This window comes from Misgurnus anguillicaudatus, chromosome 10 (genome assembly GCF_027580225.2).
Source record: "Misgurnus anguillicaudatus chromosome 10, ASM2758022v2, whole genome shotgun sequence".
Classification (NCBI taxonomy): domain Eukaryota; kingdom Metazoa; phylum Chordata; class Actinopteri; order Cypriniformes; family Cobitidae; genus Misgurnus; species Misgurnus anguillicaudatus.
This window is the reverse complement of record NC_073346.2, coordinates 40,539,896-40,554,724: the sequence shown is the minus strand read 5'-3', so window position 1 is coordinate 40,554,724 and position 14,829 is coordinate 40,539,896. Positions and strand designations below refer to the sequence as shown.

The window sequence follows — 14,829 nt, the reverse complement described above, 5'->3', positions numbered from 1 at the left end:
GTTTCTCCGTTTTGTCACTTGAAATAATCTCAGACAGTACTACAGATGTTGAACTGATGTGTTTGTGTGATGTGTACAGGTGTACTTCTGGACCTCCAGCCCGTCTCTACCGGCCAGCGAAGAGGGATTTCAGCCCATGCCCTCCATCACTATCCGCCCGCCGGACGACCAGCACCTGCCCACCGCCAACACCTGCATCTCCCGCCTTTATGTGCCACTCTACTCTTCCAAACAGATTCTCAAACAGAAACTTTTACTCGCCATCAAGACCAAGAACTTCGGTTTTGTGTAGTTAAACGAAACGCGTTTCATTGTTGTGTAATATTACTAGTTCCATTTTTGTAGATTTATTTTTTGTCTATACAGTTTTATGAAATTTAAAGTGCTGCCGCGCCCCCGGTGGTCGTTTGTTTGGTCCGCGTTGCAAACGTGGACGTCTTGTTCTTATTTTGTTTGTTTTTTTATTTTATTTCTGTTATTGGAGTATTACAACATTCCTGCATCGGCTTTTGTAAAGTTGAAGCCCTGCAGCTTCATTGGTTTGAACTGTAACGTCCCGTAAATTTGGCCCGATGGTAAACGGTCCGCCAAACCCCAGCCAAAGACGACAGCGAGGAGTATTTAAAGAAAAAGAAAGGTTACACTGTGATTTATTTTATTTTATTTGTCCTGCCCAAAACGTCAAATTATTATCACCGAGAGTTCACTGCTGCCTTTGTGGAAAGTCATTTTTTCTTGTATAGAGGGAGTGGGGGATATTTCAAAATAAACTTGGATGCAAACTAGTGTCATGATGCTTCTCTGTTCACTTGTTTTATATTACAAGACCGTGTATGTTTGTGTCAGGATCTGAATCCTTTAAGCAGTCCTGGAGTCCAGTTCTCCATCAGGCCACAATTTCTTACATGTAGGATAAACTGTCCACTCCCGGGTAATAATAAAGTATACTTTAATGTACTAAAATATGCTTTAATACCAGCAAGTATATTTGTAGTACATTGTTATTTTTTCTGCTAAGTTAAAGTGTAAAAGTTATGCACTTCAACTATATTTAAAAGTAAAGTGAGAATTAGTAGTATTTAAGTGCACTTGAAAATGGTTTATTAAATACCAGTAATACTTCAAATGATTTTCTTTAGTGCTTTTGTGTACAGATGATTACACTTAGATGTTCTTAAGTTTATAATAAGTACGAAAGCTGTATATCAAGTACAAATTAGTGCATGGAAAAAATTGTACATTTACTAAGTGTATTTTAGTGCACTTTATACACCTGGTTTAGCTAACATGAACCAACATTGAGCATTATATACAGTGTTGGGTGTAACTAGTTAATAAGTAATTAGTTTCTGGAATTAAATTTTTTCTTAATAAAGTAATAGCTTAGTCTTATTTTTCCAGTAATGCTGTGTATGGGCTGTAGAACAATTTTATATATATACATGTTTTAATGTATCATTCTCACTTTAAATACTTAAGAGTGTTACCATTATTTTTATTAACCCACCAGGGCAGTTTACAATTCTCACTATTAACTGACTATTAATAACTGGTTGGTTATTAGCATTAATATTACTAAGATATTGTCTTTTTATTAATACTTAAAAAGCACATATTAATGCCTGATTCTGCAAAACCTTATTCTACGTCCTTAATCCTACCCAATTCCTACCAATACTTAAACTTCACAACTACTTTACAAAGTATTAAAAAAGCAGTAATTACAGCATAACAACATTTGGCATGATACGTTGTGTAAACGTTTGGCATGAAACATTCTGGCAACGTTTGGCATGATACATTGTGGCAACATTTGACATGATACGTTGGGGCAACGTTTGGCATGATACGTTCTGTCAACGTTTGGCATGATACGTTGGGTCAACGTTTGGCATGAAACGGGGCAACTTTTGGTATGATACGTTTGGTATGATACGTTGTGGCAACGTTTGGCATGAAACATTCTGGCAACGTTTGGCATGATACATTGTGGCAACGTTTGACATGATACGTTGGGGCAATGTTTGGCACAATACGTTCTGTCAACGTTTGGCATGATACATTGTGGCAACGTTGGTATAATACGTTGGGGCAACGTTTCGTAGGATATGTTTGGCATGATACGTTGTGTCAACGTTTGCCATGAACCGTTCTAGCAATGTTTGGCATGATACGTTGTGGCAACGTTTGGCATGAAACATTCTGGCAACGTTTGACATGATACGTTGGGGCAACGTTTGGCACGATACATTCTGTCAACGTTTGGCATGATACATTGTGGCAACGTTGGTATGATACGTTGGGTCAACGTTTGGTAGGATATGTTTGGCATGATACGTTGTGTCAACGTTTGCCATGAACCGTTCTAGCAATGTTTGGCATGATACATTGTGGCAACGTTTGACATGATACGTTGGGGCAACGTTTGCCATGATACGTTCTGGCAACGTTTGGCATGATACATTGTGGCAACGTTTGACATGATACGTTGGGGCAACATTTGGCATGAACCATTCTGGCAACGTTTGGCATGATACGTTGGGTCAACGTTTGGCATGAAACGTTGGGGCAACTTTTGGTATGATACGTTTGTTATGATACGTTGTGGCAACGTTTGGCATGATATGTTCTGTCAACGTTTGGCATGATACGTTGTGGCAACGTTTGGCATGATACGTTGGGGCACCTTTTGGTATGATACGTTTGTTATGATACGTTGTGGCAACGTTTGGCATGATACGTTGTGGCAACGTTTGGCATGATACGTTGTGGCAACCTTTGGGATGAAACGTTCTGGCAACGTTTGGCATTATACATTGTGGCAATGTTTGGCATGATACATTGTGGCAACGTTTGGTATTATATGTTGTGTCAATGTTTGGCATGATACGTTGTGGCAACGTTTGGCATTATTCGTTGTGGCAACGTTTGGCATGATACGTTGGGTCAACGTTTGGCATGAAACGTTGGGGCAACTTTTGGTATGATACGTTTGGCTTGTTAAGTTGTGGCAACATTTGGCATAATACATTGTGGCAACATTTGGCATGATACGTTGTGGCAATGTTTTTTATGAAACGTTGGGACAACTTTTGGTATGATACGTTTGGCATGATACGTTGTGGCAACATTTGGTATGAAACGTCGGGTCAATGTTTGGCATGATAGGTTGTGGTAACGTTTGGCATGATACGTTGTGTCAACGTTTGGCATGAAACATTCTGTCAACGTTTTGCATGATACGTTGTGGCAACGTCTGGCATGATACGTTGTGTGAACGTTTGGCATGAAACGTTCTGTCAAAGTTTTGCATGATACATTGTGGCAACGTTTGGTCAACGTTTAGCATGATACGTTGTGGCAACGTTTGGCATGAAACGTTGGGGCAGCTTTTGGCATGATACGTTGGGTCAACGTTTGGTATGAAACGTTGGGGCAACTTTTGGTATGATACATTTGGCTTGTTACGTTGTGGCAACATTTGGCATGATACATTGTGGCAATGTTTGGCATGATACGTTGGGGCAACAATTGGTATTATACGTTGTGTCAATGATTGGCATGATACGTTGTGTCAACATTTGGCATGAAATGTTCTGGCAACGTTTGGCATGATACGTTTGGGCAACGTTTATGTGATTTACATAAATGACAAAGTTACTTTTAATTCAAAATGGCAAATTTGGCCGAAAAGCAAATAGTTTGCAGGTATGTGACAGTCATGTTTATAATGACTTGATAAATGACTTAAGGGGCCTCATTTATAAAACGCTGCGTAAAAACCACCCCACATTTGATCTTACGATCATCTAACAAAAATGCGTACGTGTGACTCACAAACCGAACAGGCGCGCAGAAAACGCACGTACCCTTTCAAATCTATAAATCGCAAATGAACTTGAACTTGTGCGCGCAGCCGAGCAGTTTCAGATCTCCGCCTTTAAACGATGCCTAATTAATGTCATAGACACATAAAAGAGCACTTGTCAATGTTTATAACCCAACTTCGAGCAGCAAGAATGGCTTATATTTCCAAAAACCTGCAGCAATCAGACAAGCAAAAGTGCGTACGTCTGCTCAGACCCTGACGTGGCGCTAAGCACTTTTCCACGTCAAAGACAGTTTTTATAAATATGGACTTTGTCTTAGATTTTTGCGTATGCACACTTTACGATCAAATCTGTGCTTACGCATGCATTATGAATGAGGCCTAAGATATTTATAAATGTTATCTAACAGTCCCCCATTATATATTTTTTTATCATTCAGTCATATCTACTGATAAAAAACAGAAATAACAACACATTATGACTCAGACTCATGTTTAATTTGAAACGACAAAAATATTGCAATAAACAGATTCTACTGCCAACGGCTTGACTAAAACTACAAATACATCATTACCTTTCAGAAGAAAGACTTGAGAAAAGGGTAACATTGCTCTTTCAGAACAAACACCAAATAAAACTGTACAATTGAAATCAAAAGACAATTAAACAAAGGGAAAGAAAAAAACATTTATTTGCTGCATCTTGAACTACAAAAATAAAAACATCTTTATATTGGATCCAAGTAAAAGAAAAAGATGTAAGATTTTAACCCAAAACTTTGAAACCAAACTTTTCATTTTCATGATTGTTGCTTTAAACTTCTGAAAATCTAAATCCAAGAAACAAACAGACGCGGGGCTGTGCTGCATGATTAGATCAGTAAACACACACAGAGAGAGAAGCTGCACATGATTCAGTATTTAAAAACAGATGTTATTCAGATTTACTAACGGCCTCCAGACTTGCGTCCGGCCCACGACCTGGAGCGTGAACGCGAGCGAGAGGCGGAGCGGGAGGGGGAGCGCCCGCGGGTTTCCTCCTCACGTGGGCCGGCAGACGAGTGCTGGTCTACCGCGGGGGCGCTGGGGCTTCTGGATCGGGAACGTGACTTGCGGCTCTTGGATTTGTACTTGGAATCCTGGGAAGGAGAATGTGAGGGAGAGCGATGGTGCCGATGGCTGCGTTCACGTGACCTGTGTCTAATTCAAACAAAGAAAATCTCACGATTACGGTTTGCTTCATTTCCCCTTCAATGTGGAAAATTAGCTATACAGAGGCACTTCAGTATCTGTAAAGCTTTTGTTCGACATTTCTTCAAAACAAGATGGAAAATAAAAACTGTGTTGTGACTGACACGTGCTAACTATACCTGTCATTATCTCGACTTCTGCTCCTGCGACGTCTGCTAGACCGAGAGCTGTTCAAAAACACATGACACTGATACGCAAGTCTGTTTTAATGTATAAGTGATTATAAACATATCAACTTTCATTGTATGCTTTTAATCTGAGGTACATGTTATGCGATCCTCACAGGCCTATGGTTTGAATAAATTACTCAATGTTTAATCAGCCATTTTTTCTAAAGTAAGAAATGTAAAAATAATTGAAAGATGACTAAATGTAGACAAACATATTTAAATACAAGATCTAGTTTGGACTCACTCTCGAGGGCTTCTCGATCTGCGTGCACGCCGTTCATAGGACGCACTGCGAGATCTGCTTCTGCCGTAACTGCGACTGCGGGAGCGTCTGCGGCGGCTGTCTCGGTCGTAGTCGTCGTATCGCGAGTCGCCGCGAGGAGAATGCCGCTCTTTCGATTTCATCTGACCCGGAGCTGTGGGAATTACAATCATTTAGATTTCATATAAAGGATTCAAAAACAAGATCATTCATGTTCAGCATCAGGAAGTGACATCATACTCTTTCTGTCTCCTTGAGCGAACTGTATCTCGATCTGACGTCCACAGACCCACTTTCTGTCCAGATTATGCAGGGCATCTTCTGCATCTCGCACATCTTCGAACCTGCTGGAGCTGTTAAGGTTTCGCTTTTCTTTTAAACTATTCGTATTAACCAAAAATAAATCTCCGATCGGAATACAAACAGATACTTAGCAACGGAAAGGTTGGTTATAAAGAAAAAGATCACAAACATCTGAGAAAATGCTTGAAGAAATGATGGGATAGTTTCGAAAGTAATTCACAAGACTCCAAAAACAAACACATCTATAAATATATAGGGTTCAGTTATGGATTGGAAAGCCGCCTTTGATTATGTCAAGAAATCATGTGCTCTTGTAATGGTAGGATACAACATTAAAACTTGTTACCTTTAACATGCTTGACCTTGAGCTTGACCTTTATTGTCTTTAACCGCCTCCGAGAAGGACTTGGGGATGTTCTTTGCCCAATAACCTTTAGTCTTTTCCTCTCTTTGGTCAGACCGAGGCCTTGACTCCAATTTTGGTCCCCTTTGAATCTTCAAGCTTTAACTTTCTCTTTATTCTTTCTTTCTCCTTTTCACTTTGTCTTGAATCTACTCTACATCGGCCCTTTCAAATATTCTTTGTAGCGAGGGTCTCCAGAACTGTATGTCTTTACATTTTCTGAGACAACAACAGAGGAAATATCGGTTAGGAGACAACGGCCACAATTGGAACCACACATCTGATATTCACGGCCACGTCCTGGGCGACCGTTTACTCGCCATCATGTAGTTTCAATCCTGTGTCGAACCTTTACGATACAATGAAAGTGAATGGAGAGACTGCTGCTACAGTCCCGGTCTCCATTTACTTTCACTGCATGGAAAAAACATCAATATAATCTGTACATTTTGAGTTAGATTTACATAACAAAAATCTTTACCTTTAGGTCAATATAGGAAAATGAGTTTTTTTATCATATCTGCTTTTTTACACAGGTTTGGGACTACATGAACAGCGGTAAACTAGTATTATTATAAACTTCTCTTTACACAAAGGATATTGTACGTATGCAAATCCTCTTGGTCGTCGTGAATAGAAGTCAACAGGAACGTAGACATCTACTATAGGTCCATAACGACCAAACTCACGACGTAAATCCTCTGGCCTAAAGCATCATGAAATGACAGTATGTTTATATGAGACCTCCTCTCTCTGATCTGAGATCTGATGCTGGTTTTTAACATTAAAGGGGACATATCATGAAAATCTGACATCATGTTTAAGTGCTATAATTGTGTCCCCAGTGCTTCTATCAACCTAGAAAATGTGAAAAAGAACAACCCAGCAACTTAGTTTTGCTAAACCATTCTCTACAAAAGTGAAAAAATATGTCATTGAAATTTGGCTCCCCTTGTGATGTCAGAAGGGGATAGTACAGTCCCTTAATCCAACCACAGCACTGTCAGTTAGTGCGGATATCAGCTCATTTGCATTTTAAAGGACACTTCACAAAACGGCCAATTTTTGCTCACACATACAAAATGTCAATTTTAACATGATATAAAAAATGATCTATATGATATTTTGAGCTAGAACTTCACATACACAGTCTGGGGACACCAATGATTTATTTGACATCTTTAAAAAGTCATATGAAATGTCCCTTTTAAACTCATCATAACAACAATCCTTCAACATTAAACCAGAGACAATAGCATTGGTCCCAACTTTAATTTCAATTCTGTCGGCTGAATTTTTGGGTTCAAGGCTTAACATACTGTGAAATCATTTTAATGCCTATGGAGCAAAATACATCCAGAAGTTAAACCACTGTGGAAAGAAAATCACTGTTTACCAGTGAGTAAATTAAACACAATAAAAACATCACAAACTAATAATATAGAGCAGAAAGGACAGTAAATCTGTTATTAAACAAAAAACCATATTAGTAGATTATAATCAATACTTAAAGGGATAGTTCACCCCAAAATGAAAATTCTCTCATCATCCACTCAATCTCACGCTGTAAGAAACCCGCAGTCCCTCCAGAAAAACCTGATTATGCTATTGCATGATTCAATGCATAACCAGCTAAATTCCGCATTTTTAAATACGCCGCACTTTTTCGTAGCAAAAAGTCATATATATCTTTGCAGAAAGTTTAAAAATGTTGCATTTACTTCACACATGTGCAGCCATGTCCCCTGTTGTCATGGGAACGTTAGGAAGTGACGTAATTATGTGGCGTAAACATCAATGAAAAGCTGCAAAAGCTGCAAACAAGTTCACACAGTTTTTGAAAGTTCCCGCAATTTCATCCAAAATTGCATAAATATCCAGCATATTTCATCAAATTTTTTAAGAAAATGTGCCACAAGATCAAGAATTTTTGCCCGCAAAAATCACAATAAACTCTGCGTTTTTCTGAAAGGACTGAACCTGTATACATTTTTTTGTTTTGATGAACACGAATGAAGATAATTGGAGGAATGTTTGTAACCAAACCAATCATGAGCTCCATTCACCCACATCGTAGGAAAAAAGAATACTATGAAAGTGAATAGGGGTCATGCATGATTTTATTCCGCCAAATATCTCCATTTCTGATGACAGAATTTTCACTTTTGAGTGAACTATCCCTTTAACATCAACATTTGAGTCTACTTTAAAAGATACCTAATAAATTCATGTTCTGGTGTTCACGAACATTTATATTATTATATATACATAGGTGTGTGTGTGTATATATATCTTAGCAGGATATATTCAACCATGCAAATGAGTGATGTATGTCTTAATAATGATATGATCACAGTAAACATAAGGTTAATGTCGTGTTTACATTCCTTCTCCCGTTAGCTTTAGCATGAAGCTGCTGAAAGAAATCATACACTAGTCTCAGTCGATTGGTTTAACTTCACACAACTGATTTAACGTGATACACATGGATAAATATTATAGTTTTACCTCAAATAAAGTAAATATGTAGTTAATCTGAATCTCTAACGAGTATATAATTTGTGCTTTAATGAGGCTTGCGCGCGCTCATTTTTTGTGATGTGTCGCTTGTTTCGCGCGCGCTGTGTGTATGAAGGAAACACTGACCTGCTCTCGTCTGAGATGTTTCTGATGAACAGTGAGGTGTTCGGAGGTCTCATGTATCTCGCCATCACTAAACCTAGAGATCTGATGCTCCTCAGACACTCGGCGAGTAAAGGCCGCGCTCCAGCTCGATCTGCGCGCGTCTTCTTCGTGTAGTGTTAATGGCGGTTGACAAGCCAACTTAGTGTGAACTACCGCCACCAACTGGACTGGAGTGTGGAGCATAAGCAAGAAAGGAAGGAGTAGTTTTTATATATTCTACTTTTATTAGTTTTCACTCTTGTATTTTTCTATTATATGTTTTGCAAAGCAATTTTACATGCTCAACTACCGAAGCCCAGAAGCGCAACCTAAAAAGATGAGGAAGAAATAAATTGCGCAAGTTCCTTAACTAAGTACTGTTTCCTAGAATGGAGCATTTTCAGCGAAGAAATATGATTTAATTAACTTAGAGAAACAAGGTTTGTATTTATAATCTATTCCATAATCTATTGTTGTGCATAAAAAATTGTGTGAAATGTGCATGTGTGGACAATTCACAATACATTAAAGCTTTCGTCGAAAAATATTTGACACGAATCAAAATATGTAAGCAAGTTTGTCTTGAAGTTTGAACAAATGCCATATGAAGCATATGTTACCTCCATTAAATAATCACATAGATAATAAAACATTTGTAATATCGTTTGGAATGGTATAATATAATGTATATCTATTTCTAAAATGTATATCTAACTATGTACCCTCTTGTTGTTGTTTTTCTTTTCTCTTGTTTTTTTTCTCTTCTTCTTGTTCCTTCTTGTTGAGGCATGTACATGCTATCTGTTGTTGTTAATAAAGCATTAAAAAAGATATTATAAAACGGCCAGTTCTGGTTCTTCATTCTGATTGGTTGAAACGCGTTCTCAGCTGTGATAAAACTCACCGGTAAACCCACGGCTCAAACCGTATTACATAGCTTGTATCACTGCGCCACTGTTGTTGTGTACTGTAGAAAATAACTGTCAAAATGTCGGATTTTGTTGTCAATTTTGATTTATTGGGTGGGCTAATTATATTATAGTGTATTAATTATAATCCTCAACAATTGAACAATTAATGGCGATATCCAGATAAGTGTCAATAAATATTGTTGAGTTTTCTTGTTGATTATGCTTCCGTGAGGAGTAGTTGTACCGTATATTATCCACTGGGTGGCGATCTTACACAAACACTGATGCTTTCACTCAACACTTTAAAACTCAAGTGTATTTTTTGATCAGCGATCTGAATCGGATCTCTAACAAAAGTCATTCACAGAAATGGAATTATCCCAACATTTTGCTCAAAATTTGAGAGGATAAAAGAACAATTGAAGGTAGGGTGAAACGTTTTTATTTTGTTGTTTGAAAGCAGAGGGTCTCTTCTTTCATTTGATATATTGTATGTTTATATATATCTAAAGAAGAACATTTTTCTGGAAGGCATTAATGTTTACCTAAAGCTGGGTGGCAACTCTTTTAAAAAACGCTGGCAGGGAAAGTGTTAAGCATGCTTCCAAGCATATTTGATCCACACGTCAACAGTTGCACGGTATAAATGTTAATGTATAAATTAGATGAATGTTAATTTATGAAAATAAACACCACAGTCTTAATGAATCATATTTTCATTGTGTCTTTGCTCCGTCTGTTTTGCTTGGGAACCGCTCTGTTGCAGACACACTTGAGTCTGAGGAACTACTTTGTTTGGCGGAAGACTAATATCTGTACTAATATAATTACAACTTATTTGCTGTGTTTTATTATATGAAATCCTGCTATACATAATTTGAAGCAACCGTTTTATAAACGCAATAAGCCCCGCGAAGCAGTGGGTTACCAGTGCATTTTATAACGGCTAAGGGGGTTTTAGGCACTCCGCTTCGCGTCGTGCCTAACAACGCCCCTTAGCCGTTATAAAATGCACTGGTAACCCACTGCTTCTTGGGGCTTATTGCTTTAATAAAACATTATATTGGTGACACCTGGTGGCCGAAGTTGGTATCACATGCTAATTGTTATATTAATTAATCAAACATAGAGTGTTTGAGAGCAAAACTATTTAATTGTAATAAAAATAGAAAATCGCATATAAAAGTTATCTTCAAATAAATTAAATTTAATTACAAAATACAGTAATTGTTTTTAAAGAGAAAAGAAATCTTAGGACTTAAGTTCGTCTCAGGAAGGAAGAACTTACTGAAGCGCCACCTACCGAACTGAATGATATAACGGCGGCTGCAGTTTCAGGTCCGCAGTTCTAGGACTCTGGTGGTTTAGTTTGTAATAATGTTTGTACATAGTATCAAGATATTTTTATGAATGTGATTTTTTATTTAAATTGCATTAGAGGTTTAAACGTGACAAATTTACCAGCGCATGCGTGACATCACCTCGATTTTTTACAGATCTAAATAATTCAGAACTGATTTGTGTTATAAATATAAGATTTAGTATTTATATGCCAACATAAGATATTTTTTTATTATTTTTTATCATTTGTTATGTGAATAGTTATTAAACTTTTACACTGAAAGACATGATTAAAGATTTTTTTGTCAACCTTTTTTATTTTTTTTTGTATGCTAAATTTCAATAAACTCTTAAGATACACATGTGACCCTGTCTGTGAAATCCACACTAATCTAATAATGAGATTTGGAGCATCAAAGTTTGATTTGACATTAATTTCAAATAAATTTTTGACATGATCTTAGTCAATATAAATAAATCAAGATTATATTTTCACAGAATGTTTTTTTATGTTGGGTGATTTTGTAGTAATATTTTGTTTAATATTACACAGTGAATGACACACAATTTACACACAATCTTTTGATAAACCAGAACTTTATTTAAATAGCCAATGAAATCATTATGAAACTGTTGTCATCTGTCCGCTTGACACCTTAAATCTTTTTACTCTTTCTGATCATTGTGGTTCCACTTACTGTCAGCGTCTGTAAACACACAGAATAAAAGAAAACTGTTTTACACATTCATATTTCTGAGATGTAGAAAACTCTCAGTCAGAGTCTAGATAAGGCTTGTGTATAAAGAATACTGGGGCTAGTATTTACACAATAATAATAATAATAGTGAATATATCTGGATTGGTTTAAGGTCAGCCACTGAAAGCTATTGAGGACTTCTAATGTTAAAGATTATTTACAAAATCATTGCTAGATAAAACAGACGTGTGTAGACTCAAAAACATGTAGTTGCCTCCTGACAACTTGCCAAAGTGACAACTAGTCCCATGACATTGCCAGTTAGTTAGTATACCATGACTCTTTATATGAATCTGGTTGTTATGTGAAATGAAGCATTCAGCACAAACCTCGATCATCTCTCCTCCCTTGATCTCCTGGATGTGAGAGAATCGATCTGTGTTACAGACCAGCTTTCCACCATCCAATCTGACAATGCACTGAACCAGAAAAAGAGAAACATGAGACCTTTGCTAAAGACAGACAGACAGACAGAGATGTACAGACAGACAGACAGAGAGACAGAGAGACAGACAGACAGACAGACAGACAGACAGACAGACAGACAGACAGACAGACAGACAGACAGACAGACAGCCTTGTCCTACAGTTTATCACATGTAAAGGAAATGCCGTACCATTGTTGTACCATTAAAGCTATAAAAAATACAGAACAAAATTCAATGATAAAATAATTCAAGCCCACCGCCTCTTATGTTATAATGTCTTTCAATGTAAATCATGATTAACATTCACAGTGCTGAGTGCATAATATGAATTGTTTGACATTTAAGGTCAGTTTTTTAAATACTGTGTGGAGTTCATTCATCTTCAGCAGTAGATGGAAATAAGATGATGCATTGCTTTAGGTCAGAAACTGAGCAGAGACTGATGAGATGTTTCTTCACAAGATTATATGAACATGATTGTGCTCAATTACTACACACTGAAATCAATTTCATTGGCTGTAAAAGTTAAATTCACGAGAGGGCAATTTGATAGAATAAGATTAATGTCACGATGAGTAGCAAAATATGAACCTAATGGAAACCAGGAGATACATTTTTATCTTGAAAATGCAATTGATCTTCCCTTGAAAATAAACTTCTGTATTTTACATCAACATCTCATAAAAACAAAATTCATTTCACCTTCAGCTTCTTGCCGTCCATTGTGTTGATTTCAGCTTCTTTGCCGACGGTAAAGGTGTTAGTGACGGATTTTCCAGGAGTCTTGGATGTGATTATGAAGTCGTTGCCATTTTGTTGGATTTCTGTCACTGGTTTGACCTCTTTAGCCAGCTTAATGACATCTTCTGGTAGCGCTGTGAGATCACAAACACGAGAGACCTTAAATCATTGCTTAAACAAATAAAACAAAACATCAATTAAATGAATTCTGATATTTCATCTTTTTTAAAGTGTTGTTGGTGTTAAGGAGCTGAGCTATGACTGTGAGAACTTACAGATGGCTCTGAGAAACTCCTCATAATTCTCCTGTTCATACACCTGCCATGTTCCATTGAAGGCCATATCTTCTGTGATCTATCTGTTGGGCAGGAGTCTTGGACAGCTTTGAAAGCTAAACGCAAAGTGACGATGCTTTCCGTACACCCCCGTACTTATACATGTAAGTGAGATGGTGCTTTGAAATTAATGTTTGACTTATTACTTCTGTTTGAACAACCCAGAGTTCACTAACATCATTTGTGGGGTCATGCTGGAAACTGATGAAGGTGTCTGAGATATACTCAATGCTCAGGAGAGCCTCATATCTTCACTTGCATCCATTAAATCTTATGATGTAACAAAATATTCAGGAGATGAATGACCAAATGTAAAAATGTGAGAATCATTCATTTCAAACCAATATTTAAGCACAAAATTGACAAAAGGTGGTTACAGCAAAATACATTTTTTCAGGTCAACAATGAATCTGTGACCTACAGAATCTGAATGATCATTCACCAGGGTCAACACATGCACCACAACTTTAATAAAAAGATTTAAATAAAAGATTGTCAACCTTATTATGAAAAGTAAAGTTATTAAACATACCGATATCTCAGATGTCAGTATTTGGTGGTTTAAAGACCTATGCAAAGTCTATATTACAGTTTTTAAAACATTTTTTAAATTATTTCCATAGTTTAGTGCAAATTTTAGTTTTTTTCTCATAAATGTGGATATTTAAAAAATAAAAATAAAATAACTATAAAATGTTCTTCGGAGAGTCGTGCCATCTACATTTGTTGGGTATTATTGCTTCTGGTTTGTGCATTTTAAAACTATGTTTTCTCCCAAAAACTTGTGTCCTTTTTTGTTACATTTATAATGCATGCATGTTTCCTTCATCTAGAACAGAAAACATGAGTATAGACTGATATTTTTCTGATGTCTGGACTCTATCATCACGGGTTTATGAAAATGTAAACATATGGTTCAATGCATTTGGTAATACATGCATTCTCTGAGAAATGATATTACAAGCTTTGATTGCAAATATCACATCTATAAAGCTGGAAATGCTTAACAGCTAGACCTAATAACTAATATAACCTAATAAAAATCTGACTGATTTTCAACCACAATTATCACAGAATACTAATAACATAAATAAAAATGTGATACATTTCTTGGAGTTAATAATGTTAATGTAATTTGAACATTTGTATATCATTTTAATGTAATGTGTTTGCAGAGAGTGATAAATCATAGCACAATCTGTTTTAAAAAATAATTTAAATTCTTAAGACATGACATGGATCCTAATCATCTCTTTTACTTTTATCTTCAAAGTTTAGTGAAATGAACCCATTTGAAACAGAATGAAGCTAGACTGTTGAAACACATAACAGGTGAATGACACAGTGGACTGTTTGCTTTGCAATCGGCTCTGGTTGCATAATAAACGTGAAACAGACCTCACTGTGATTATTAAGAAATCCCAGAAACTTAT

General features: G+C 36.8%; 3 protein-coding genes across 10 annotated transcripts in view; 1 reads left to right on the top strand and 2 right to left on the bottom strand.

Moving 5' to 3' along the window:
• Positions 1 to 786, top strand: part of ubr5 (ubiquitin protein ligase E3 component n-recognin 5) — a 48,304-nt gene extending 47,518 nt beyond the window's left edge. For all 8 annotated transcript variants that reach the window (XM_073872618.1, XM_073872621.1, XM_073872620.1 and 5 more), the window contains one exon: positions 80 to 786. In XM_073872618.1, coding sequence (XP_073728719.1) covers positions 80 to 292 — 213 coding nt within the window. In that variant the 3' untranslated portion in view covers positions 293 to 786. The remainder of the gene's footprint in view (positions 1 to 79) is intronic.
• A 3,519-nt stretch (positions 787 to 4,305) lies between these two features.
• srsf10a (serine and arginine rich splicing factor 10a) lies at positions 4,306 to 9,046 on the bottom strand. The gene is made up of 6 exons (XM_055211541.2): positions 8,865 to 9,046; positions 6,820 to 6,924; positions 5,753 to 5,856; positions 5,495 to 5,666; positions 5,200 to 5,247; positions 4,306 to 5,029 (listed from the first exon to the last, which is right to left on the bottom strand). The coding sequence occupies exons 1-6, from the start codon at positions 8,927 to 8,929 to the stop codon at positions 4,777 to 4,779; spliced, it is 747 nt and encodes a 248-aa protein (XP_055067516.2). The 5' UTR covers positions 8,930 to 9,046; the 3' UTR covers positions 4,306 to 4,776.
• Positions 9,047 to 11,714: 2,668 nt separating this feature from the next.
• On the bottom strand, positions 11,715 to 13,499 carry fabp10a (fatty acid binding protein 10a, liver basic). Its single transcript, XM_055211542.2, has 4 exons — positions 13,337 to 13,499; positions 13,023 to 13,195; positions 12,222 to 12,311; positions 11,715 to 11,841 (listed from the first exon to the last, which is right to left on the bottom strand). The coding sequence occupies exons 1-4, from the start codon at positions 13,401 to 13,403 to the stop codon at positions 11,791 to 11,793; spliced, it is 381 nt and encodes a 126-aa protein (XP_055067517.1). The 5' UTR covers positions 13,404 to 13,499; the 3' UTR covers positions 11,715 to 11,790.
• Positions 13,500 to 14,829: the final 1,330 nt, after the last annotated feature.